The sequence below is a fragment of the Pipra filicauda genome, unplaced genomic scaffold (genome assembly GCF_003945595.2).
Source record: "Pipra filicauda isolate LSUMZ 115617 unplaced genomic scaffold, ASM394559v2 scaffold199_size1391877_pilon, whole genome shotgun sequence".
Taxonomy (NCBI): domain Eukaryota; kingdom Metazoa; phylum Chordata; class Aves; order Passeriformes; family Pipridae; genus Pipra; species Pipra filicauda.
In genome coordinates this window covers 256,435-281,280 of record NW_024104308.1, presented here as the reverse complement: position 1 = coordinate 281,280, position 24,846 = coordinate 256,435, and the positions used below count along the sequence as shown (strand labels likewise).

Genomic DNA, 24,846 nt, shown 5'->3' with positions numbered 1-24,846 from the left:
CATGTGTGTGCACAGATGCCCCTTTTGTGCGCACAGTTGCTGTGTTAGTGCCAAGACGTGTGGAGTGTGCAGTTTGTGCAGGTACATATGCAAACAGGTAACCTGAAAATCGAGTCTTGAAAGTATTAGGGTTATTACCAGAGACGTAATTCGCCTTGAATCTGTTTAATAATAGCATTTTGGAATAAACCAAACCTAATGATTACAAAAAGAGACCTGCAAGGTTCTGTTCATTTTGAATACAGCGTATGGATACTAGGCTCTGATTCCCTGCCTTTGATCCTTGGGTAGTCATTTATTTCTATGCAAACTGGACTCTAAATGCTGCTGAACTCGAATTCAGCTGTCCTGTGTTGCTCTGCTAATGTGAACAGACCACTCCTAAAAGGTGAGGGAGCTCTGTTTTGTGACTGCCCGACTCTGGTTCTACAGACGTGTGAAAGGCTGGGGTCAGGCTTACTCTATTTGCCTGAAACGCTCAGGCTTAGTAAAAACGTCTTTGTTTCAACTCTGAATGGAACTAATATCCAGTAGGCAGTTCTCTGCTCTTGATGACAGTGAACACTCAGTAAAAATGATGTAATACTAGATTGCTCAACACCTGACATGAAAAAAAGCTTATAAAAATTGTGTATATGAAGATTTACTTAGAGAAACCATGGCAAGGTTTCTCTCCACCAGGAACTCTTCTGTGAGAGAAATAACCACTGTAAGAAAGTGAAGTCCAGAGCACCTCTGAGGAATGGGCTGGCCAAAAGTGACAGTGAGAAATGGTTGCTCTAGAAGCACAGGGAATCTGAAGTGCTCTTGGAAGAAATGGATGGATGTGAGATGCTAGTGCTCTGAGCTGTCTCAAAGCTACTTTAGGCCTAATACCTAACCTTTCTCTTACAAAGTACTATAAACAATGGCTTCATATATATGCCATTTATTTAACACAAATGATTGTTCAGGCTGAACAAATACCAATCACAGGGGGTAGGCATAAAGCACCAGGTGAGACTGCTACCTTTGGACTAGTGTGTGAACCAAGTGAGAAATTCCTAAGGAAAGCTGAATTTGCTTTATGCAACTCCTTGCCATCTGGACCACCTTCCTGGACCTTCCTGATAACAGGCAAATTGCCAAAAATAGCTTCCTCTGATACCACAGGGCACAAGAACCGGAAACATAAGGTCAGTGCAACATAAGGTATACACCTCCTGTTGCTTCCCACACCTTGTGTCCCTTCCCCCTCCAGGCACAGTTAGAAGAATCCTCTATGAGGGGACTTATCTTCGTTTATTTGAACCTGGGCAGATGTTTTACATGGTTCTCCATGACCTCTGAACCACAGAGTGCACCAAATGAACTATAGATATTGGCTGCTTCATAGCATTGTGACTAGAGAGAGGTACATCCACATTCTACTACAGAAATACAGCTCTTGGTGCCAACTATCCAGGAACTCATGAGGTTAAAAAGCCTAATCCATGCATTTATTACCTTTGAGTAACCGACTCTGGAGATAAGCTGAAATAAGCCATCATTTCTGTGGTGATCCTTTCTCCTTGAGCACTGACAGCTTTCCTGAGTGCTGTCATCTCAAGGGAAGGCACTGGGGCTACTACATCAATCATTTCTGAAGTGTTGTCAAGCCTGATGGGGCAAGAGCAAGCCCGAGTTGGGGATGCTGCTGCCTGTGTATGAGCTTTCTGACTTAACAGCCTATCCACTGGACCCAAACAGTGCGACTGGAAAACAAAGCAGCAAAATCCTAGCTGACAAAAGTGGATGGAGGCAAGCCAGGATTAGAACAAAAAAAAAAAAAACCAAAGCTGCAAATAAAATATAGATCATCTCTGCCCTGTTAAAGAAAAAAAAAGAAAATGCATTCTTGTGTGGCCAGGGGAAGTCCATGCAGTGGTGGGGACCTTGATTTATGTCCCCTCTTATGACACTGAAACACAGTGGAGAAGGCAGAGCTGTCTATTCAGCACAGAAAAAAAAAAAAGTCATGTTTGCTTTTTCCTTTAGAAGGAGGTGACATGAGACAACCTCCGGTTCATGGTGTCCTGTCTTGGCTAAGGAGTAGCTTTGATCTCTTGTCTGCTGGGCTATGTGTGTTTGTGGTGAAAAGGTGCTGACCCAGGAAAGACCCTGAGAGGGCGGCTTTGGTGCAGAGCTGAGGTTTTCTTAGGCTAGTCCATGAGCCCACCAGTTTACATGTGGTTTCAGAATGCAGACAGTGTACACAGTTTGGAGACTGAAACATATCCCAAGCACTGTTATGATAGCTGTGGAAATGGAAGTCACTGTCTGCGGAGCCACAGCAAGATGGATCAGTGTTGGCAACATCTTCTGTTCAGGAAGGGACACTCCTGGTACTTGGGCACCAGCCAGAGGTTCAGGCTTGGGAGGCAAATGTGCTTCACCAGAGCTGTTCAGCCCTACAGGATGACTTCAGTGTGCTGAATTGCTTCTAGAGGGAGCCACTGGCTGGTGCAAGTGTCTAGGCTCCCAACTTCTGGCACGGTGAAAGGTGCCCAGCCTGAGACAGGCTTTCCTAGTGGTGCTTGGATTCATGGATGGATCTATCTGCTGAAGCCTCAGAAAGAGTTGGAGCTTGTGTTGGTGCAGCAGGGAAGGGGCCTGGCAGAGGCAGGGGCTGGCCTTGGCCATCTGGCCCGGGTTTTACCTGGCACTGACACCAACGGGGATGGAAATAAATGAGGTGGTGGGAAGTTGTGGTGCAGGCTAACCACAGAGCAAGGGCATGGGCTGCATCTGTCCACAACACCCACATGCCATAGGAATGGTGCTGTTGATGCCTGGGAAATGGTTCACCATCTTGTCTGTCCCACTCTTCCTCCATTTTTTCCTTGTGGTATCATTCCCGGCGAGCACTGACTGAGCAGATGTAGCATATTTAAGCTTCAGCTAGGGCTTAGTTAAGTTTGGCTACAATGGTATCTAAACCATTTGTCCCAGAAAGTGTTTAGACCATAGCTTTCACCCTCTTCCTAATCTACAAATTTATGTTTTTGCTTACTAGGAACTGCAAGATGCAAAAGGGCCCTGCAGGCTCAAGGGCAGAGGCACTGAGTGGGGAAGGACACCACACTCACCAAAGGTAAGGCTGCAACGTCTTGCTTTGATCTCATCATCGCTGATGCCCAGACTAAAGTTTCAGCCAAAAAAAAACCCACTTAGGTCACTGGCTGCAGTAGTGTAACAGTGAATTGAGGGAGGGCAAATGTGGTTTTGTTCCTTGGCAGCTGTTTGGAGACTTCTAGAGCTTTCTTGGACACCTTTACATGAATAAGGACAAAGTTGTTTCTGCTCAAAAAATCTATCTAGCTGTTTGTACTAAGGCAATGTCTTCTGTGATTAAAGGAGTTTGTTCTGTTATTGGTAGTTGTAAAAAACTTTTTCTTGAAACTTTCTGTTTTCTCCCATAGTGCTGGTTTTCTTTGCCTTTTAAATTAAAAAAAAAAAATCTAAATTAATGTCATATATGCTTTTATATATATTCACCATGTATTGAAAATATATAAAATCTTTCCTATAGAGTGATAACGGGTAGTTGATATTTTAGTCCTAATACACAGTAGCAACTAAATCTAAAGAATTAGATTTGTCCTCATCTTTTTTCCTGTTCCATCCTGTCAGAGAGTCCCCCAAAGCAGACTGCTCTTGTCCCTCAAACTGAAACTAATTCACAAGCTAGTGTGACCCCACCCTTTTTTGAAAGAATGAGTTTGGACTATGAACCATTCAGTCTATTTCTGCCTTCAGAAACTGAAACTTCACAAACTTCAGAAATTCTGGCTTAAGAAATCGTTAGCTTGAACTCCATCTCTGAGAAGGGGACATGGAAAAGGACCTTTCCCATCATGTCTCAAATTAATTCTTAAAGCTTTGAACGAGTTAATCCTGTCTTTACTGTTGTTGCAGCACAAACTGACTCAAGGGGATGTCTGGAGTAAACCATAGGCAAGAATCTCTCCTCCCAGAGAGGATATCAGTCCTGGAAGAAGCTAGTGCTGAAGTGCAGAAGGGGATAGGCAAACCCAAGACACTGAGGCATCAAACACACCAAATAGAGGTGGTGAGTGGAGAAATAAATTTGGGGAAAATAGAAAAAGAATGTTTTTCAGTATGATGATAGGTGCTTTTTATATATAACAAAGAACTATATATAAAAATAAAAATATATATGAAACCTCCCCTTAACCAGAGCTGAGTGCTTAATTTCCAAGCCCTAGAGACCTAGAGAGGTCAAGAAAAGCATGACAGAAGTCACAGAAGATGAAGATAATTAGCATGATCAGAGTTGCAGTCCAGGCAGGAAAATAGACCAGAAGAAATCTATGAAATATCTTGCTGAGAAATAATAGGCTTTTCAAAGACCTGAAGTATATTAATTAGTTGAAAGACAAAAACTGTCCAATCTGCCATCTTACGCATTGTTTTAGCAAAACAAGCAAAGCAAGATTTCCTGTGTTACTCCGGCTTGTCAACTCAGAAGCTGCCTTTGTTTTGGGAAGGGGCAGGCTAATGAGAGATGCTGAGGTTTAGCTAAGGTGTCAGGGCTGGCTGCCCTGTGATGGGGGAAGATAGTTCTGATGGAAGGCTGGAGGTCCCGCGTTTCGGGGTGAGCCGTGGCGCTGCCCTGGCGCACAGAGGAGCAGGTTCGCCGGGGCAGGAGCAAGGTACGTCCTTGGCTCCCTGCTGCTGGGCTTCCTTCCTGCCTGAGTGGCAAGTGATTACAGGCTGCAGCTGCTAATTGTTTCAGACAGTGGTTAGAACCTCTGGGGAATCAAAGCCATAGCATTTCTCTTAACTTCTGGACTCTTAATTTTGCACTTTAGGTGTTTGCTGTCGGCTGAATGGGCCAATAACACGCTCTCTCCAACAGGCTGAGCAGCAGCCTCTTTCATCCAAGAAGGTTGAAATCAAAGCCCTGAGCCTTGTTCCTTTCTACAGGCCTCTGAAAGAGAATAGTAATCAAAATTGATTTAATATTCTTGGACTGAATATTGAATTTCTCTTCAGTCCTCATCCTCAGAGAATACAATATACTTGTTAGCCTCAGAAGTCACTTGAGTGGGTACAGCACAAACCAAAAACCTAAATTCTTAATCTGTAAATGTTGGGGGAGAATATTAGCTTTTTATTGTTTCCCTGTCAATAAAATGCAGGAAATAATCCTAACTGCCCCACCTCTACAGCTTCCCATTATTAATCACAACAAATGTCCCTTCTAGGCTCTTTGGTTTACTCCTGCAAAGGGATTATGCCAACATGTCCCACAGTTCAGCATATGGAACAGAACAGATCCAAACCCTGTTCAACCAAATGCAAGGTGCCCTCAGGTGATGCTGCTTCAGAGTGTGAGCTGACCTCTCCCAGGGAAGACAGTGCACTGCACTGTATTGTGAGCTGTATGAAAACACTCAGGTAGGCTTGGAAAAACGGTTATCAGAAAGCAGTCACTGGAGCTGGCAGGAAAGCACATTTTGGAAACGCTTGTTTCATAAATATTTATTTTAAAAATTGAATTTTGTGAGTTTTCAGATGAAAGAAGCCATAAAACAGCGAATAGAAACTTCAAGATTGAATTTTTTTATATAGAGTCCTTATAACCTCTTTTATCCTTTTTCAGTTTGAAAGAACTGAAGAAACTTAAATCTAAAAAAACCTGTCTCAGGCAGAATGCAGAGCCAAGGCCAGGTTTCCTGAAGAATGAGTCAGTAATAAAGAAACCTGAGGCTTGTAACCAAAATGCCTTGAGCTGTTATCATAAGTTATCTTGAATAAACTATGTATTGTGTACTTCTTGAAGAGCATGACCAAAAACTCACTGAGACAGTGGATCTCCAAGTAGGTTATGGCTAAAAGCCCAGCTAATGTTTTATGCCTCTTTTTAGTTCATATCCAAAAGGATGTTTGTTTGTTTTTACTCATTCATTACTCATGGAAAAAAAACCCCAACAACCCAGTGAACTTAAATGGGGTTTACAATACAAAATTAATTTTTCATTTCTTAGAGAGCACCTCCTCCAGACTGTAGAGAAATTGTTTCCCAGCACAGAAAAATCTTTACTGATGTGGTCAAGATTTAAAATTCAGTGATGTACTTCCTCTACTGGGGAAGTTCTGAATTTCTTCAGTGCAGTGAATCATTCTGGTGGTGGAACCAAACACAACTTACTTATGTTGAATGGCAAAAGAACAACAAAAACTTTCCCAAATTTGAAAATATCACTGAAAAAGAATAAAAGCACAATTGTCTTCAGCCATTATGGGCTGCCCTAATTTGAATCACACGGGAAAATGCTTTGTTAATGGCTTTCTTCTTTTACTCTTCACTGGCAACAAACCAAACCAAACCAAACCCTTTTCTTTGTTCTCTTTTATGCATTGCTTTTCCATCTGGTTTTAGAAGAGGCTGGTCCTGTGGGTTAGCAAAGATGTGGAAATACTAGAGATCTGGGGTCATTTCCACAGATTTCCTGAACAGCCATGGAGTGATCACTTTACCTCCACTACTCTTTTGTAAAACAGGAATATTCCACTTTACCTCACAAGGCTGTGACTAGAAAATTTATTTACTGCTGTAAGATGTCCAGCTACCACTGGAATATTCAAGGCATATATATTTTGTATTTTTCCTTACAAGTGTGTGCTATGTAGAGTTTAAGCTAATGAGTCCCGATGATGATTCATGATGATTCATAAGAGGAACAAATTTGAATATATTTAAATACATACATGTAAAAGAAACATGTGAGGCCTCCCAGAACTCTTTGAAATATAAATGTGAGAATTCCTTTAGGTATAATGCTGGAAGCCTTCACATCAGACCATATTGGCAGGTGCCAGGAAGAAGGAGCCAGCCAGAAAGACTGATTTATGCAGTTTTTAGCTGGCAGACCCCAAAGATTGCAGCACTGCATCACTCCAAACCGTGGGGCGGGTAGTGGGATGCACTCCACTACCACCACCATCTGCTTTGAAACACAAGTAGAAGGCTTATTCCTCTGTGTTCTGGACCTATGGACTTTTTTTTTTCTTTTTATACCAGCTTCTCCAAGTTTGATTTTCATTTTATTCCCCATTTTATTCCCCTCCTTAGAGTATTATTTACAACTGAATAGCAAAATGTTATAGGCTGAGCTGACAGGGCACTAAATATAGCAGGAGCAAGTTCATTCCCCACTCTAATCATCTCCTTCTGCTTTTATGCAGATAGTAAATGATGGGCCACAGAGGGAATTGCCATTTGTCCCTAGGAAATGCATGTCAAAGGAGTTTAAGCGCTACATCCTGCCCACACCAAGGGAAGTTAATTTAGGCTTGACGCAGCAGCACTGGCTTTTCCTAGCGCTGAGGAGTTGCAGAAGAGATCTGTTGTCCTTCAGCTGAGTGCCACAGAACTCATGTTTTTGAATAGGGTATTTACAGTGGCAAATGGCAGCATTTCCAGCCTGAAGTAACAGGCAAATTTCAGCCAAAAAATTGTGGCATTCATTCACATCATCTCCCTTGCTGACCCCGCTGCCGACATACGCCTCTCTCGGCCTTGGGAACCCGGCCATGCCTTGGCTGGTGGCTCAGCTCTGCCTCACCAGGACCTGGGCCAGCCCCAAGGCTGCCATTTGCTTTGTTTGTGCTTTAGGCTCGCTCCTCTGACTTGCCTCCCCCGAGCCAGCTGACTTGCCTTTGCTTTTTTACCTCTGCCAAGTCTGCTTTTGCTGCCTTCTTTCAGGTCTGGAGCTGTTCTGCTGCCTGCTCTTTTAACAGCTGTCCAAGTGTGCAGAAATAGTTGAACCAACAATACAACTTCGCCAGCTCTGGTCACTTGGGTCCTACAAACTTAAACACAGTGTGCAAAAGTTTAAGCAGCAGCTTTGCTGATGGGGCTTAGCCCCAAATCCACACAAATCCAAGGTAATCTGGAAGCAGCTCACTGCTGCTTCCTTAAAATCAGCGTGAGACGGCTTCAGATGAGACGGGGGCAGAAGGAGCTGGGAGCTGCGTGCGTGCCTTGACAGAGAAAGTTTGTGATCTAAAGGTTTTAAAATCTGCATAATGAAAACTGCCAGAAAGTTTAGTGCAGCAGTTCTGCTTTTCCCCGTGCAGAGCTACAGGGCACAGGTTAAGGCTCAGCTCCAAGAAGCGGGCGAGATATTGCAATGCAAAGGAGCAGAGGAGATGCTGAGTACAAGGATATCAGTTAAAGTTTCTGTCCAGCCTAAGGGTTGTTTCATGTATTTTATTCACTGGCTGATTAATGTAAAATACAAAAGTATTCTGCCTGGCAAGCAGGGAGCAGAACTGCAGTCTCCACCCTCCCAAAGGATGACTTAAATATGAAGCTATGGTGCCATGCTCTTCCTTTCCTTCTGCCTGATCAAATGCATTTTTAATTCTTTAATGCAAAGAAGGAAGGCACCAAAATGAAGAGCTCTCCCTTGCTCCAGAAAAGCCTCAGACAGGGTAGATAGAGACCTCTCCTGGGAACACCAGCAACTCTCCTCCTGCCTTCCGGGGAGTTAAACTCACACGCCCCATGCTCTAAGTGACCACCTAACCCTGCAGTATGGGAAGAATGGAGCTCCACCCCCTCCCTAGCTGTGTGCAGGAGCACAGCACCAGATCCCATGGCATTTTGTACCCAAGCAGTCTCAGCAGTGACTAGAGCCAAGCCACCAGCCTGATTGCACAGGACCTGTGGGCAAAAGCAAAAGCACAGGTTTAGTCACCCAAGGGATATGAGCTCTTCATGGCCTACTCCGAGATTTAAACATACTTTGGGAAGTCACCATTCAGTAAGAATAGCCTTATACCCTCGTGGATGTACAAAATACAGATCATTATAGTGGTCTTCCAAACTCAAAAACTGAACACTGTTTACTTGAGTAAAAGCACTGTTTACTTTATTCATTACAGGCAAAGCACTTCAGAGCCATTCCTCCTGAGGTGCTAAGGTCACTCACTGTGGTGTTTCTGTTGCAAGCTTACTGTGTCCCAAGTCACCAATAATTTTCAGTTAAAACACTTCAGATGAACACAATGGAAGCCAATGAAAAACAGGAGATTTGTTGATTGGAAATGTTTCCCCATTCCTGCCACCAATGAAAGCAACCAGCAATCTGCTATGTTTGCACGGCGAAACAGAGTACAAACTTTTTAATCCTCAATTCAGAGTTCACCTAAAAGATTTAGGGCCAAATATTCCTCCTTTTACACCAGTGTAAATTTAGGGAAATTTGATCCAACTTAATGTACTACCAGGTGGTGGATTTTGCCTCAGATCTCATTATTTTTGGGCTTTTATTTATATTCAGCCACTGTGTGTATACACATATACAAAGCAGTAATTTTTTTGCCAGCAATGAGAGAGTGGAGTTTGCTATATAAATCGGTATTTCTCAGTCAATATGTTGCAACCCCTGAAGGGGTTATAAAAACCATCTGGGGGCTTGTAAAAAACTGAAAATTTTATAACAATCTAAAGCAAAGAAAATGTCTTTTCTTCCACTCTCCATAGAGCAGCACCATTCTCTTGGCAACCTGTCAAAACCATACATGAAACAATAAATTCTATAGGCTTATCACTTTTACCATAATTTTTTTACTTTAGCTTTACAAAACACGTATGGGAACTGGAAAGCTTTTTTTTTTTTCTCTTTTATATGCGATTTCCAATCTGAACTGCTTGAGAAACGCTGCTCTAAAATTTTTGGCCTCAAAAGGCATTAGATTTCATTAAGGGCCTCCGCCTTGGTCTTCTCTTAAGCTGCTTGTTAAAACTACGGCCTATTTTGTCAAGCTTAGGCTTGTTTGTGTTGGAGCCAGTTTTTGTATTTCACTGTGACTTTCAGCCTGTCAGCTTCCTCTTTAAACCTAAATCATACAGGGAAACATCAACATTTCCCTTTGTGGGAAAAGATGTTTTGCTTCAAGTGGAAAAAATGGATGAGATTTCCTGTATCCTCATTAGCAATGTGGTGTATGGTTTGAAATCTGCCCTTTCTAAGGTGAGATACCATCTGAAGAACCTCTGTGCTTTAAAGTGTAGCCTCACAGCAGATGCAACTTGTCAGTGAATTTTGCTTTCATGTACTCTCATCTTTCATCTCTGTGCATAGGTACTTATCTATGAAATTAATTTCAATAGCAACCAAGTGTATCCCACCTAAAGGAATCAGAGAATAAATTCAGAAATAAAGGCTCAGTGTTGTTTTTCTTCCCTGCCAGGATGAGATGGGTCACACAAGGACTGGGCAAGCAGCAGAGCTGGTGAGGCTCTGAGACCCTCAGAGGGATAGGGGAAAAAGGAGGGGATGGTAGTGCTCCCCTTTTGGCAGCTGTTTGGTTGGGTGAGCCAGTCTCATGCAGCTTCACCCCAAACTCCTCTTGGCTTCAACTATTTTTGCCTCATGCTTGAATTTCCACAAATTAGCTGTTTGTTGATGCTAAGTACTTAATAGGTGTGGTGCCTCTTTCCAAAAAGTGTGACTAGTTAACTACTCAATGGGCACAAATTTGATCACTCAAATAACTTGTTAAGGAGGAGAAAGTGATTTCTTGCCTGGGTGGGAGGTGCTTGTCGACAGATAGAAACTGAATGAGCTCTGGGCTACACGGCAACAACTAAAGGGAGGCTCCTACTCTTTAGCTCCAGTTTCACTGGATTGGAACTGTGCTGTCCAAACTGGGTGTAATCAAAACTGAGCCTATTTCATGGAAATCATTTGGAATGCAACTTTATCCTTGTCTCATTTCTACTGAACACAGACTATAAAGTTTCCATGTGCAAAGGACGGCTTCAGATCCAAGCTGAGGCTATTTGGGGGCTTGACTGTTGGTCTTCAGCCTTTCAGCCTTTCAGACTAGAACCAGGGTTCTGCCCCAAGATCTGAGTTCAGCTAGCTAGTCAGGGTCTGGCTCTTCTGCTGCCTTTCCATAAACCAGATTGTACCAAAAGGATCCTAAACCCACTCAATTATATTTTTCCATGTAATTTTCATGATTCTAAGCAGTTGGGCAGGAGATCTGACATGGTCTACACAGCTTTCTGTCTTTGTTCCTGAGAGAAAATGGATGCTCAAAGGTTGTCTCTGCTAACGTGAAAAATCATGCAAAAGGCAGGTGGGTTTTGTTGTTGTTGTTGTTTTTAATTAATCTCTATTCTCAACTCAGAAATGGATCTGTGTAGGAAAGATGGCATGAAACATTTTTGGAAAAGAAGCCAAACTTTAAAATAAGAAACTTGAGCTAGTTAGTAAGTAGCCTAAGAAATGTCCAGCAGCTAGTGCTGCCCACAAAGAAGCCGTTCCTGGACATCTTTGCCTGCTGGTGCCAGCGCCTTGTCTCAGCCAAATTCCTCCTGTCCTGGATAAGGCTGAGCTCCCTGCCTCCGTGTATGGCCACGCTGTGCCACCTCCCTCATCCCTCTTTCCAGCATTTTGGTTTTGCCCAGGCACAGGGGCCCTCCACCGAGAGAGCCCACCTTGATGAACACAAGGCTCTCCACCATAAAGACCAAGAGCAGCTGCCACTGCTGCTGCTCCAGCTCATGCCAGGAGATGGGTTGTTTTGATTTTTTTATCCAGAAGAGTCCAAACTCCTGAGGGAAGAAATGTGGTTTATTGCATACTCATCCTGTTTCTTCAAAGCTGGACTGTGCCATGCATGAAAAATGTTTTGCAAAATAGGAGCAGAAAGAATGACTTAACAAGGCAGTATTGTCCACTGCCGGACCAACACACTGCCCGTTTCTCAGAAGTCAGCAGCGGCACCGTTTTGGTACGACGAGTAGAAATTGCTTCTTGTGCTTTGTCAGTCCAGGGCTGTCAGTCAGTGTTAAGGTTCACACGTGCTTTCCCGAGATTACACTACTGTCCTGCCACTCTGCTGTGCCCATGCCTGTGCCATTATGCTGGAGCAGCAGCTTGCCTCAGATCCCTTGCACGGTTTGTGAAGATTAAAACCCCAGTGCCATACGAGGGACCGAGGTCCTTGGCTGAGCCATTTCCTCGTCCTCGCTGCTGGAGGACGTGGGTGCAGTGGTGGGTGATGAGAGGAGGTGCCCCTTTGGCCGAAATCGTCCAATCTCCCACCACGCCACTGGCCAGGAAGGAGCCTCATGGTGCTGGGGGACGCTGCTGCATTTGGCCTCGGTGGTCTCTGTCCCCTCGCCACCCCTGGGATGGGCACCGGCACTGCTGCCTCGGCTCCCCCTTCTCCCCGCCGCGGCTGGCGCGTCTCCCGCCGAGCCGGTGGGGCTGGGGAGGGTCCCCGGGGCAGGGGCACAAGCCTGGGCGAAGGGACTCCACGGGGGTACCCGGGGCTCCCCGGCCCGGCACAGGGAGGGAGGGGCGGGCTCGGGCCGTGCATCCCGTGCCCGGGGCGGGCCCGCGGCGCGGGGCGGGGCGGCCGCGGGCCCCATAAAGGGCGGGCGGCGGCGGCGCGGTCCGGCCGAGCCGTGCGGGCGGAGGGGCAGCGGCGGGGCGGGCGCGGAGCGGCGGGAGAGGTGAGAGAGGTGAGAGAGGTGAGCGAGGTGAGCGGGGCCAGCGGGGCCGCCGTGCCGGGCGCGGAGCGGGAGGACACGGGTGGGCTGGGGGGGACCGGACCGGGGCACCCAAAGTTTCGCTGCTGACACCCCGGGTCCGCGGTGGTCGCTCCGGCGGCTCCTCGGGTGCGCTGTTACCTGGCTCCCGCAAGTTTCCCAGTGCCCGGAGCGTGGGCGCTGTGGCGGGAGCGGGGCTGCTGGCTCGGTGAGTTTCTCCTCCCGCCTGTTGGTTTTTTGAAAGCTGGAGGGTTTTCCTCCCGTAGGAAGCGGGTTTCGGGGCTGGTAGCCCCCGTGTCCCCGTGCCCCGGCAGGGCGGGATCGCAGCATCGCCGCCGCGTCCCGGGCGGTGCGGGAGAGGCGGCACTGCCCGAGCACCGGCTGCGCTGGGAGAGCTTGGAAACTGCGAGTTCCTCGCTTCGTTCTTGTCTTCTGTCTGCTGTGAGAGGGAGCTTGCTGTTCTCCTACTAAATGGAAGTAATAAAAATCAAAATTCAGTTAGTAATGAAATTTTCTTTGCATGTCGACTGATAGAGTAACAGGGGAGCGGCGTTTTTAGCCGTTTGGGAAGGAGAGGGTGACATCCTGATAGTGAAACAGGATTTGGATAGATCTGGTGGCATCGCATTATGTGCCGAAGCAGGTTAGCTAAAACCTCTGACCTTGGCTCCCTTTAGACTAATATAGGAGCATCCTTCGTGTACTGAGTTCTGGGAAGATTTGGAAATGCAGAGTACGCCTCAGGAGAGAGCAGTTTGTCTCTTGGTTAAAACGGTGCTCGATCTCTTGGCTCAATAGTGTGCGGTGTAGGAGGATCTTCACAGAGAAATTAAACCTTTGGAGGTGCTATTGTGCTGATGAATAGGTGTTAAAATGTCAGATGTCCCTTAAAACTGGGGAATAATATTTCTTTATGGATTAGAGGCCTCAGTGTGATTTATTTCTCTCCCTCTTTCTTATGCCCTCATATAATTCTAAAACATGGTTTGTTTCTTGTGGTTTTAATTGCATTCTTGGGCAACTTCCTGAAAGAGAAACCTGGTAGACTGATTTTTTTTTTTCTTTTTCACTGCACTGAAAAATGACCTCTTCTTCCTTTACTTTCTCTTGTGTGTGAGTATTTAGTAATGTCTTGCCCCCAGCTTGCCACAGGAATTCATTAGAAACCTGGTTTCTCGGGGAGTATTCACAAAATGTACGTAGGTGTAAGCAGCTGTGCTGCCGTGTATCTTGAAAAAACGGGAGAAGCTGCAGACATCCATGAGAAAAGGGAAAAGCAGCTGCAATGACTGCTGAGTGATCAGATGAGTCTTTAAAGTGAGGTGAAGACCAGCACAAATAAAAAACCTGAATGATTAAGTAGATTAATTCAACTACATATAAAATGTACTAGCTTGGAGTTTTAGAATTTTATGGGGTGTGATTAAACCTATGAGCATAGCAGCTCTTTGGCACAGGAGTAAACTTTTGAGTAATGAGTGCTAGTCCACAGCTTTTTACAATGATAGACAAACTGTATGTCAGACAAGCTGTAAGCAAATTTTGTCAGTGCTCCTAAGGTGCTGAAAAGCTGCTTATCTGGGCATTATTGTTTTTTCTGCTCCCCAGGTATCAGGGTGATAGAACAACTCCTCTTTGCTTTGAATGGTGATACGATCATCACTATAGTCACATATACATATCTATATATAGCTCCATGTATCTCGTGTGGGAGGCAATAGAAACTCGTGTCAGTACAAAAAAGAAAACAACAGAAGCCTGCAGTGGATTTTGTCTCAAGGTGTATACAGAAGTGTTGAAGCTTCTGTTTGGTGTTGTCATTGACAACCAGGAGAATAGCATGGCTTAGTGGCATGTGGAGACTTTGTGTGGGTCTGTAAATTGCACAGCCAGAAGCGTGTTCCAGTCCTAGAGCTTCTTAACAGAATATTGTTAAGCAGAAAAATGTCAAGCAGGGAACCCAGTAAGTTGAACTAGGCATTTTTAGACTACATTGAAGTGTGTGTGTGTGTATAAATACATAAAAATAACCACCTCACCTTATTGCTAGGAATTACAGTGGAAATGGGGGATCAGAGAGAACTCTGGCTGGAGATTTGTGTTGCTGGTGTGATGGTGGGCTCAGTAGCTACCTGGCTTATGCTGCTGATTGTGGCTTTTGATTCTTGCTAGGCAACTAGTGTGCCCATATCTGAAAAACGTGAGGCTCAGTGGAAGGTTTTTCTTGGAAGCTGGAGTTAGGGTTGTCTGGACTGCTTGAGTTGCTTCATCACAAGCATGCATGAGAGAGCATGCTTTTGTAATACTAATTAGGGGGAAATTCAGCCTAATCATCAAAACATTTCCAGTTACTTGGTCTGTTAACTGGATTCTACTACTCTCTAGGGTCAAAGGTTTTATACGTGGGAAGATGGGAAAGATGGATTAATCATCACTAATTTGTAAAGTGTTGCTAGATCCAGTCAGTCGTCTTTGTGTGCCTCTAGGCATCTTGCCAATCACCTGTGACATAACTTACAAATCATGTTTTACACCAAAGTACTGGTTTGTAAGTACCACGTAATTCAGTGCACGTATACCAGCCATAAACAGCTTCTCAATAAACAGTGATATATAGAATTATCTCTTTTCAGCTTTGAAGAACAGGTAGCAGTAGCATGCAGTAGTCAATCACCTACATACAAATTTAAAGATTAGCAATGTAAATGTTATGAAAATATAAGAAGGTTTTTTTATTGTTATTAAAGTAGATAGCTTCCCTATGTAAAAATATGAGAAAGCTGAATATGAGCAACCATGTGCATGTTCAGGTGTGTCTCCTCTAAGATAAAGTGGTGGGGTGGGAGGAGAGCAAAAAGAGATGAAAATAAAGGTGGTAGCATTCTACAATTGTAGCTACATGAATGTTTGGGCTGGCATGCTATTGGAAAAAAGCTGTCCTGTGTTCTTTTTTCATGTCTCTAGTGATAGGCTCTAATTCACTACTTGACTTACATGAATACTTCTGCAAGCAGAGGTAAGGTCTCTGCTAAAGTGAGAGTCAGTGATCCTGGACAGGGAGAGGATGGGGCAATTTTAGTGGCAATGCTACTATTAGCCATAGGTTCTTGAGCTGTTTGTCATGGCCTCGAAATATACTTAAGTGCTACCTGAAATGCTGTATTTGTGCTTTAGCACCTCTTCTTGAGCGGTGTCTGTGGAAACACATGCATTTTGTCAGCTGCTGTATCTTGTCTGTGATCTGGTGTTCACCTTTAATAGCCAGAAAGATTTTTTTCTTATATTTTCAGGCTGAAACAGAAGATACCTTATGCTGGGGTCAAATAAACTGCTTTGTGGCATAATTAAGTATGAAAACCTATTCATCTTGTGGAATTATCTCCCCATGGTGGAAATTGCAGTCTTGCTGTCCATACTCATCAATGTGATGTAAAGTGTGGGCTTCAAGCAGTCTCCTTTTGTCTCCTTGGGCTTTGGAAACTGTGGCCTGAACTTCTTTTTATTATCATGGAACCATGAAAGCAATTGTGGAAGGCATCAAGGCTGATTGCCAGTGAGTTCTGAAGTTCAGATGCCTGCTCAAGGCTGTGTATAGGTAGTGGCCTCAGCATGCAGGCAGGTTTGTTTGTGAGAATTATTAGTTGTCAAGAGACTGTAAGCTGCAGTTGTAAATCCCACTGGGGTCTCCAGAAGCACAGTTGAGAAATGCTGGTACATCTTAGCTCTCTTAGTTTGGCTGATGTAGAGATGATGTGAATTTATGTTAATCAGTTATGTGGCTTTGACCAAGACTCGTTTCTTACTTAAATGTTTTTTGTATTATTTAACAGCTTGCACTTTAAACTTCTATTGCTGCAGAAGGGCATTTTGTGGTATTTAGTGATGTTTCTCACTGCTTCTGAGAGGCACTGTCACCTGGTCTGAAGTGCAAGCTTCTTTTGGCCAAAGGTTGAGTGGGTTTTGAGGTTTCATGTTTTCATGGGAGAGGGGCAGTTTGTCATTGTCTCTGACAGGTTACAGGTACAAAACGAAGAGGAGAACTGAACATAACTAACTTTCCCATTCTGTTATCTTCTTACATTACATCTCCAAGTAATCTAAGACATATATGCAGAAGTTGGTGGATTATCTGTTAGCTACACATCTCCATTTTGCTATATACCTTCCTCTTCCAGGAGTAGTTCATGTTGCTTTCTCAGCACTGAAACAAGCCTCCAGCTGCTCTGGCAGCTCAGCTTAAGAGGCTGCTTTCCCAGCTAATTGCCTACTTCCTCTGCAGAGGTTCGTCATCTGCGTTACAGAAATAGTGATGGACTCTGCGGAGGCTTCTCAGCCAACACAGCTCCCAGCTCAGCCTGCAAACTTTCAGGCTGAACTGAATCAGATGGTTTAATATACCAGGTCATGACCTGCTCTTGCAGAATTCATGTGCGTAGTTCATACTCAGTTGTCCCTTTTTTCCTATGGAAATTTAAGTCTTGCCTTTCCAAAAACCTGTAGTAAAGCCAGTGGGATCAGTCGGAAGTGAGGTGAGATTAAGGAAAAGAGTGTGTTCTCTTAAATACAGCCTTTAAACAGCTGGTAATTCTCTTATTAACTGATGAATCTAAGTCCTCTTGCAGATGACTGAGGAGGTGTCTATCTGAGCATATGGAGAGTTCCCAGCACAGTGCTTCATTCCTACATCCTTACAGCATCCGTGACTGCTGGTTGCATTTGTGGTTGGCTGGTTCTGCTTCTGAAGCTGGGAGGGGGAAAAGATAAATATATGTAAATGTCTATATCCTGTAAAGAGAAATGTGAATATCCTTATCCTTTTTGGGTAGCCTTCAACCCAGTTCTGAAACAGCTGAGAAAAGGCCACTAAAAACTAGTATCTCATGTTCCTGTGAGCTTAAGTCTCTTTCAGTGATGCTGTCCTGGATACAGAAACTCAGTATGCTTTTTTTCATCTTAAGTACTAACAGTTTGGCTATATTACACTTTACATTTGTTATCTAGTCTTTCAGATGAGAAGGTGGTTTCTAAATTAGCTTGCAAATAGGAAGTGGTTGATTGCTAATGTTGTACAGTATGATTAATAAATAAATAAAAGGCTAGTCACCTCTTACTCTGCAGATCTCCAACCACAAGTACAGTAAATGGTTAGAACGCTGTTCCAGGTAGTTTTGTCAGTTGGTAGCATTCCCGAGATACAAATGCTTAAAGTATCAGTTCTTGGCTATCAATGAGTTTCTGTAAGTAAAAGTTTTTATAGAAGTTCTTGTTATGAACAGAGAATACTGGAGTTCCAGTTTATTTTTATGGTGAAAAGAGTGTATTGATTGCAACTGTGTAAATTTAGAGAACTGCCAACACTGTTATTGCCAGAGCCTCTCCTCTTGTAGGAGGAAGGATAAGTAAAAAATTAGTAATATTGAATTACTTGCATTATTTTAAGCGGGGTTTCTTAAAGGCCTCTTGGAAGACTGGGAGCCTGTCTCCTGTTACCAGCTGGGTATCTCTAACCCAAGCATGAATAGGCTTTGGTTAGATGTCATGTGGCTGATATGCCCTCCTACCTCTCTTAGCTTCCCAGAAGAAGCTACATAGCTTCTTAGCTATGTAGAAAACCCAATTTTCAGTTGTGCTGTAAACCTAGACTGAACCATAGGGTGTGGAATGATGGGAACTGGGCTTTGTAGGGTGTTGTTTTGTAGGAAATACAAGTACCTCTTCTGTAGAGTAACCTAAAAGGTGTAGAATCTGAAGGCAAACTGTCATCTATCTCCTGCTCTGCAGCAACTCACATGCCTTTTCAAAGCTCTACTGAAATTTTCACTAGTGGCTTGAGGACTCAATTCTATACCTTTAGCTTTCTTTGTTTCTTATACAGATTTTTTTTCTTTGCTTGACAGTTCTCCAAGTCCCAGTGTTACAGATATTAGTATCTTAACCCTTCTGAAGAAGGATGTATACTGGAAAGCTCTTGGCATTCAATCTGCTCCAAGCACAGCTTTCCACAGTTTTTAAGTGACCATGGAGCCATCTTCACAAGGCTGTTTCTACTCTCAGCCTGGTAGGTGCAAGACACAAGGCATGAGTCACTGGCCAGCAGATTAAAATTTACCTGGGGAGAGGAGAACCAAATTTGTTTCCCCTGCAGAAGTGCCAGAGTCATGGTATCAGATGATACCAAGATACCTGCAAAAAGTGAAAATGAGTAAGGATATTGGGTTTCCCTTTAATATTTTTTAAGGAAGAAAGAAAGGTCAAATCCTATGGCAGAGGACTTAAAGTAAAGGTGGTGGTGAGGTACCTGATAAGATACCAGCCATTGTTAGTCCAACACATTGTGGACTATTTACTTCATAAATGTGTACTTTTATAGCCCATTGTACCTTTATTAATGGGAGCTTGCAATGCTGTAGGCTTGCCCTCAGCTCCTAATGAGCTCCTGCTTGCATAATAAGCATTGTTAATGTACAGTAAATGTGGGAACTGTGGTTCCATGAGTGTTCCTTCCACAAAAAAACCTTAAAATGTGAACTTGAGTTTAGGCAATTGCGGTGATTGTTGAACCACTGTTCCCTCTACTGGGGTGAATCCAGAGCAAGAAGGTTTAGCCTCACCAGCATGTTGTGAAACACTGCTGTGCTGCCTCTTTTTGGGAAACTGGTTCTGCAGCATTAGTCATGATGAGCTGACTGTCCCAAGCTTGTTTCTTCATTACGTTAAGATAACCACATTGCATAAAGACCTTAAGAGCAACAAAACCACTTATTTAATAAAGGGACACCAGTAAATTAAAAACATAATTCTCTTTAACCTTCCTGATACTGTAAAACTTGATAGTAGATCTTGGAAAATTCTGTGGCAATGCTGCTTTAAATACAGGAGTAAATAATATTTACAGGAGTAAATAATACATAGAAACTTTTAACAACAGCTGTTGAACTTATAGCAGTGAGAGAATGCAGATAAAATTTGAAAATTGTGGTAGAAGTGTGCCCTATCGTATCAGCAAACTGTATTTGCTCCATGAAGCAGAGTTTAAGTTGGCTTTTTTTAATTATGTAAAAATGAGATGGAAGGAAAAGCAAATGATACATAAATGCCTATCTATGTTCTTGAAACTCTGAATAGTGCCTGTGTAGTGGAGTGGTGAAGTAAAAAACTCTCTGGTCAGCTTTGCATGATGTGAAATTCGTCTTTGTAATGAACTAGCATGGCCAAATGCTATTGAAGACAGATACTGGTGCAAAAATCAGGGTGGCTTAGGAACTGGAGACCCTGTTCATGAGGCCACAGAAAGTTTTCGATGGAGCTTGTCCCTCTGCACTTCATGCTTAACAAATTCGCAAGAAGTGGTGGTGGTCAGGACTCTTCATAAAGAAGCCCTGAACTTGTAACTTTCTCCTCATGTGGGAGCTGTGGAGATGGACAAGGAGATGGTTCCTGTCTGGGACCAGCCTGGTTTAACAAGCCAGGGCTCTGCTGGGAGATTCCTGCTTGGCAGGGGAGGCTGGTTGGACACGGCAGAACAGGCATTCCAGACCGAAGTGACCCATCTTGAAACAAACACAAATGCACTCAAAAACTGGGAGGAATAGGAATAACAGAGGTAGGTTTAAGGTTGAGAGATGAAGGACTGAGCCATTACCATGCTTTCTGCAGCTGTGTGCAATGGTGGCTGTAGTGCCTGAAATCAGACCAATATCTTAACATACAAAATTAGGGTTTTTTTAAAAATCACTTCCAGTTTATCTCTGTGTACAAGTTGTTTATATCTTGTTGACGGTAACTCACTCCTCTTCAAAGCAGTGTAAGTACTGAGCTGTTTAAAAGCTAGCAATCATCCTTTCTTGGTAACACTGCGCATATACTAAACTTTCCAACTATTGGGTAACAGTGGAAAGAGTTGTTAGATAAAAAGGGAGAGCCAACATTCAGGACGTACCAGAAAACCTGGAGGAAGATGAAATATTTCCCAGATCTGTTGTGTGGAAGAAGCCACTCCTGAATTCACCTGCATTCAGACCATGATAGGAGAAGATACTGAAGCTGAAGGCTTTGGGATGTAAGAAGCTTAGGTGGGGAGTTATGAACACCTGTGAGGGGGAGAGAAGCCTACTGACAGATTTGAGTGTTTTAATTATGTTTAATATATATTTAATTATGCTGCCAAGTGTGCATCATCTGAAAAACAATACCCAGCATCTGACCTTCCCATTGCAACCAGAGTGGTCTCATTGCTTGGAAAAAACAATTGCTGTGTGCCCAGCCAGCTTCTTGAATGACTGTTAACAGGTTTGGTTGAGTATTTATTCAGTCCTGCTGGAGAGAGTTGGTTAAATGCCTGAAGTGAAGCTGCTTGCTTTGAGCTCACATGTCAGCTGAAATAAGACTTTTAAATTAGTAGCCCAGATGGCACTGACATGGAAACATCAACATCTCAGACTTGGAGAGGTCCCTGAATGTTTGTTCCGGGCCGAGTTTCCCTGGGTACACAAGGCTGCCCAGTGTCTGCCACGTGGGCTCAGGGGATCTGAGCTTTTTGAGCTTAATGCATGAGACCAGCAATGCTGTGAGGCTCTGCTGTTTACTTTTAGTCTGTTTAGCTGTGCTTGCTGCTGTTTTGGTTACAGCTATTCACAGAAGTGCAGTCTGGTGTGCAAACTTCCTGATGTCTTTAAAGAAACTGCAGAATCAATCTTGCAGCTGCAAGAAGGAATTTTTTTGGGTTATACGTTATTGCTGTTGAAGTCAGGCTTCAAAATAAACTCTTGGAGGTGTCTCATAGGAAGTGCAGCCAGTACAGATACCTAAAAATCTATGTGCAGTTCATTATTTCTTCCTCAATTCACTTCAAAGTGTTCTTCAGGCTCTCTGGGATAGGTCTTTTCTCCAACTTAGATTTTAAATATGAGTATTTTTTCAGCTTATATTTTGCCTCTGATCTTGAACCAAACTAATTTCTCTTCTTCCTCTTGGGAAGAGGGCAGCAGCTTGGTTTGGCTCTCTGAAAACTAAGTCCTGCCTAAGCTAGTTCTTTCCTGTAGGAGGATCTCCATTCTTAGCAGTTTTTTGTGCTTGGGACTGAGATATAACTTCTCCCCGCTCTACCAAAAGCTTTTCTAGACCCAGATTAAACACTCAATATTAATATAACTTCGCTTTTGTACCAGGCGTTCTGTAAATGCAGGCTGGAGGCATCGTGTCCTCTTTGTTGACATAACTATTTCCATAATAAATTTCAGCCAAAAACTTAAACTATGTATTATGGGGGTGATTTGAAGAGCTGAGCCTAGTGAGAGCTGAGTATTCTGCCTAGTGTGTCAGAGGGTTAGTGTTTTGAACACCAGCTTGAGGCTGAGGTCAACTAGAGATTGATATCCTGAAGACTTTTCATCATCTGTCATGAAACGATGCAGAATTATCAGTGTAGATAGGACGTGGAACAGTCGTCTTCCCCTGCCTTTCTCAGAACTCTGTGCCTGACTGGAATAGTTATCTGGAAATTATATAGCAGCTTAAACTAGGCTCTGCAGTTAGATACAGGTATAACTAGTACTTCAGTGTGGTGTACAGGACTTGGTGTGGTGCTGTTCAGTGAGGCAGGGGGAGTTAAGGAGTCCTTGGTGTGCTTGCCATGGACATAGCATCCCCCATACAGCTGAATGTGTGACACTGTCATCTGTTTTGTTCAGAAAATTTAGCATTAGGGTTAAGAACTGGATTTGCATAACAAATTGCAGGGGGGCCTGTTTTGGGTTTTTATTTATTTATTCTTTAGATACATTTCTTTGGGTTAGTGACAGTATTTACTTTGCCTATTAAGAAGTCTAAGTTGTGGGATGTCCTTCCTGTAAGTTCTCAATTTAAGAAGTGGGCAGCCTACCCTGAAGAGGGACAGTTTTTTTGGTCCAACATCTTTCTAAAGCCCACATTTATGTAAATGAATTCGCCTATACACCTTCCTCCTTCTCAGTTAACTTTGTAAAAAATTTAAAGGTCATAGGCAAAGAAATGCCTAGCTTGTATTTTTGTTTGGCTTTCTGAAGCATTAGATTCAGATTTAACTATCACTAAGTTTTCAGCTTCAGTGTTATGAAAGCTTGTTGAAAGCTTGTTGGTATTCTGTATAGCAGGTCAGCTGTTTTCCATCCTACACATTGTACATCCTTTTGGATTTCTTTTCCTTGCAATGTACTTAAGCTGTTTCTTTCAGGATATGCAAATGCACTTGTTGTTACTGAACTGCATAGAAGTTGAATATACTGAAATCCATGATGGAAACATTAATAACAGGGATGCCACTTTGGCTCAAAGATGAATTTATATCCTCAGATGAAATTATCTCCCTTTTTATCTAACAACTGTTGCCTGGTTAAGCTACACAGTGGCCATAACAGGGCCAGGCCAAGAAGGGGCTGCTCTGTAACCGGTGCTGAAAAGTGTTTTTATGCTTTTCCCATGCTCAGAGCACTGCATGACTTTATTTCACTTATTAAGTATCTGCTAGAGATTGTGCTCCAAAACAGAGACCAACCTGCCTTAATAGCGTGTTGGGGGTAGAGGTGAGGCAAACATCCTGTACCTGGTTTCCCAAGAGGTCTCCATGTTATAATTTGAAACAAAACAACAAACACAAAAAATACCCAAACAAAATAAGTCCTGCAGCAGTGGCCTTGGGGGCAGAGTTGGATTGTTTTGACAAGGCTTCACATGTGTCATGGTGAAAATGAAAGGCTGTCATCCTGAGTCTGCAGGGGGCTGTCACCAGTGAAGTAGAAAATTTAGGGACTTGTGCTGTATTGCGGTATAGGCAAAAAGAGAAATGTCTGACTTCAACTAGGTTTGTGCAGATGCACTGTGTAAATGACAATGAAACATTGTTTTATTTGACTTCAAAGAAGTGTCACTCCTGTCTGTGCCCTCATAATATACTTCTTGAGGTGTAATGTGTCAAGGGTAGATGTGCTCAAAATAGCCCAGTCTCCTTTGGTTTGGGCCAGGTGGAGCTGCCTGGGTTTTCAAAAAAGCAGGGTTTTCAAATTGCAGCTCAAATTCTGCTTTGTGGTTGTCTGGCACTGTCCCTGTCCATCACTACATGGGACAGGCTGTATTGCACCAACATTAACTTTTGCTTGCTTGTAAGTGCATCTGGTAAGAATCTCTAATAGTTTTGGGGGGTTGAGGCTTTTTTTGCCAAGGTATTTGGTAAAGGTAAAAGTCTGCTTAATATCGGGATTCAGAATTTGTTTAAACTGCCCACTGGGTTTCCAAATAGGGAGAAGAGGTGGCAACCAAACCACCAAAGAAACCTTAAACCCTTAACTTCTCTTGGAGTGTCAAGCCACACTTGCCTCCTGCAAGGCAGCATTGCCATCAGCATAGAGCTGCTGCCTGGGAGAGAGGGAAGCCATGTGCCTAAGAACAAAACTAGAGGTTCAGATGATTTGTGCCAGCATCAGGAAACACTCAAGAACATTCCTTAACATTTTTTTACTTAAAAGTACAAGTTCACTTTCCCTGTCAGGCTCCTGGCTCTCCCCATGACAGCTTCGTGCTGTAGCTGGTGGCGAGAGGTGCAAGGTGAACCTGGGGGTGACTTGTGTCGCCTGTTTCAAGGGCTTGGGTGGCATTTGGGTTTTCTTCCTGCAGGTCTCTGCTGCAGATAGTCAAATCCTGTCTAAATTTTGGATTAAGCATAAATAGTTCCTGTTGATGGCTGATGTGGAGCTCCTTTGGAAGGAATTGTACTTCAGTGACTTCAGAACTGCTTGAGGGATTATTAGGTTGATGGGAAAGACTTAATTGTTGGGTGGGCTGTTAGCCTGCTTTGTAGGACAGTGGTTTTACTTGCATAACTTAAATCAGTCCAACAAGCTGCTCTGGTAATATTAACAGTTGGACTGAGGGGAGAAAGATGTCTCAACTCCTTCATTATTTCATTTGGTTTATTCTGTGCTGCAGTGGCAAACTTTAACAAAGGCAGCTCTGTCCCCTGAAGCGGTGTAAAAGAAAGTGGAGATGCTGCATTTTGCTACTTTCAAGTGTTTTAGCACAGCTAAAGTACATGCTATTAAAAGACGATTAAACAAATCTGCGCAAACACCAGCTGGTTTGATGGTAATCAAATGCTCCAGCGTGGTTTGAACTTGCGGCGTAGGTAGGCTGGCGATGGCAGAGCTCCTGGGAGCCACACGCCCTTGGAGTGTGGGAGGAGGCTGCGAGTGACGCCTCATCCCGAAGCTCTGCGGCTCTGCCGGGCCCGGCACCCGGGATGCCGCAGCCAGGAG

The 24,846-nt window shown here is 43.6% G+C and overlaps 2 protein-coding genes across 3 annotated transcripts in view; one reads left to right on the top strand and one right to left on the bottom strand.

Annotated features, from left to right (window-relative positions):
• Positions 1-4,069: 4,069 nt before the first annotated feature.
• The window catches only part of SERPINE2 (serpin family E member 2), a 32,345-nt gene continuing 11,568 nt past the window's right edge, over positions 4,070-24,846 (top strand). Inside the window, exon 1 of one of the 2 annotated variants that reach the window (XM_039380559.1) lies at positions 4,070-4,090. The gene's annotated coding sequence lies outside the window, so the exon portion shown is untranslated. Of the gene's footprint in view, positions 4,091-14,509; positions 14,526-24,846 lie in introns of those variants that run through there. The other variant, XM_039380560.1, reaches the window with a different exon arrangement.
• LOC114003870 (translation initiation factor IF-2-like) lies at positions 11,978-24,792 on the bottom strand. Its single transcript, XM_027751224.1, has 2 exons — positions 24,624-24,792; positions 11,978-13,029 (listed from the first exon to the last, which is right to left on the bottom strand). The coding sequence occupies exons 1-2, from the start codon at positions 24,790-24,792 to the stop codon at positions 11,978-11,980; spliced, it is 1,221 nt and encodes a 406-aa protein (XP_027607025.1).

What these genes read in the sequence shown, in the direction of transcription:
- LOC114003870 (XM_027751224.1), bottom strand. Translation starts at nt 24,792, where the DNA reads ATGAGGCGTCACTCGCAGCCTCCTCCCACACTCCAAGGGCGTGTGGCT. An exon ending in TAATCGTCTTTTAATAGCAT is followed by an intron (nt 13,030 to 24,623) that starts GTACTTTAGCTG and finishes ACTTCCATTTAG; the next exon opens with TAGGAGAACAGCAAGCTCCC.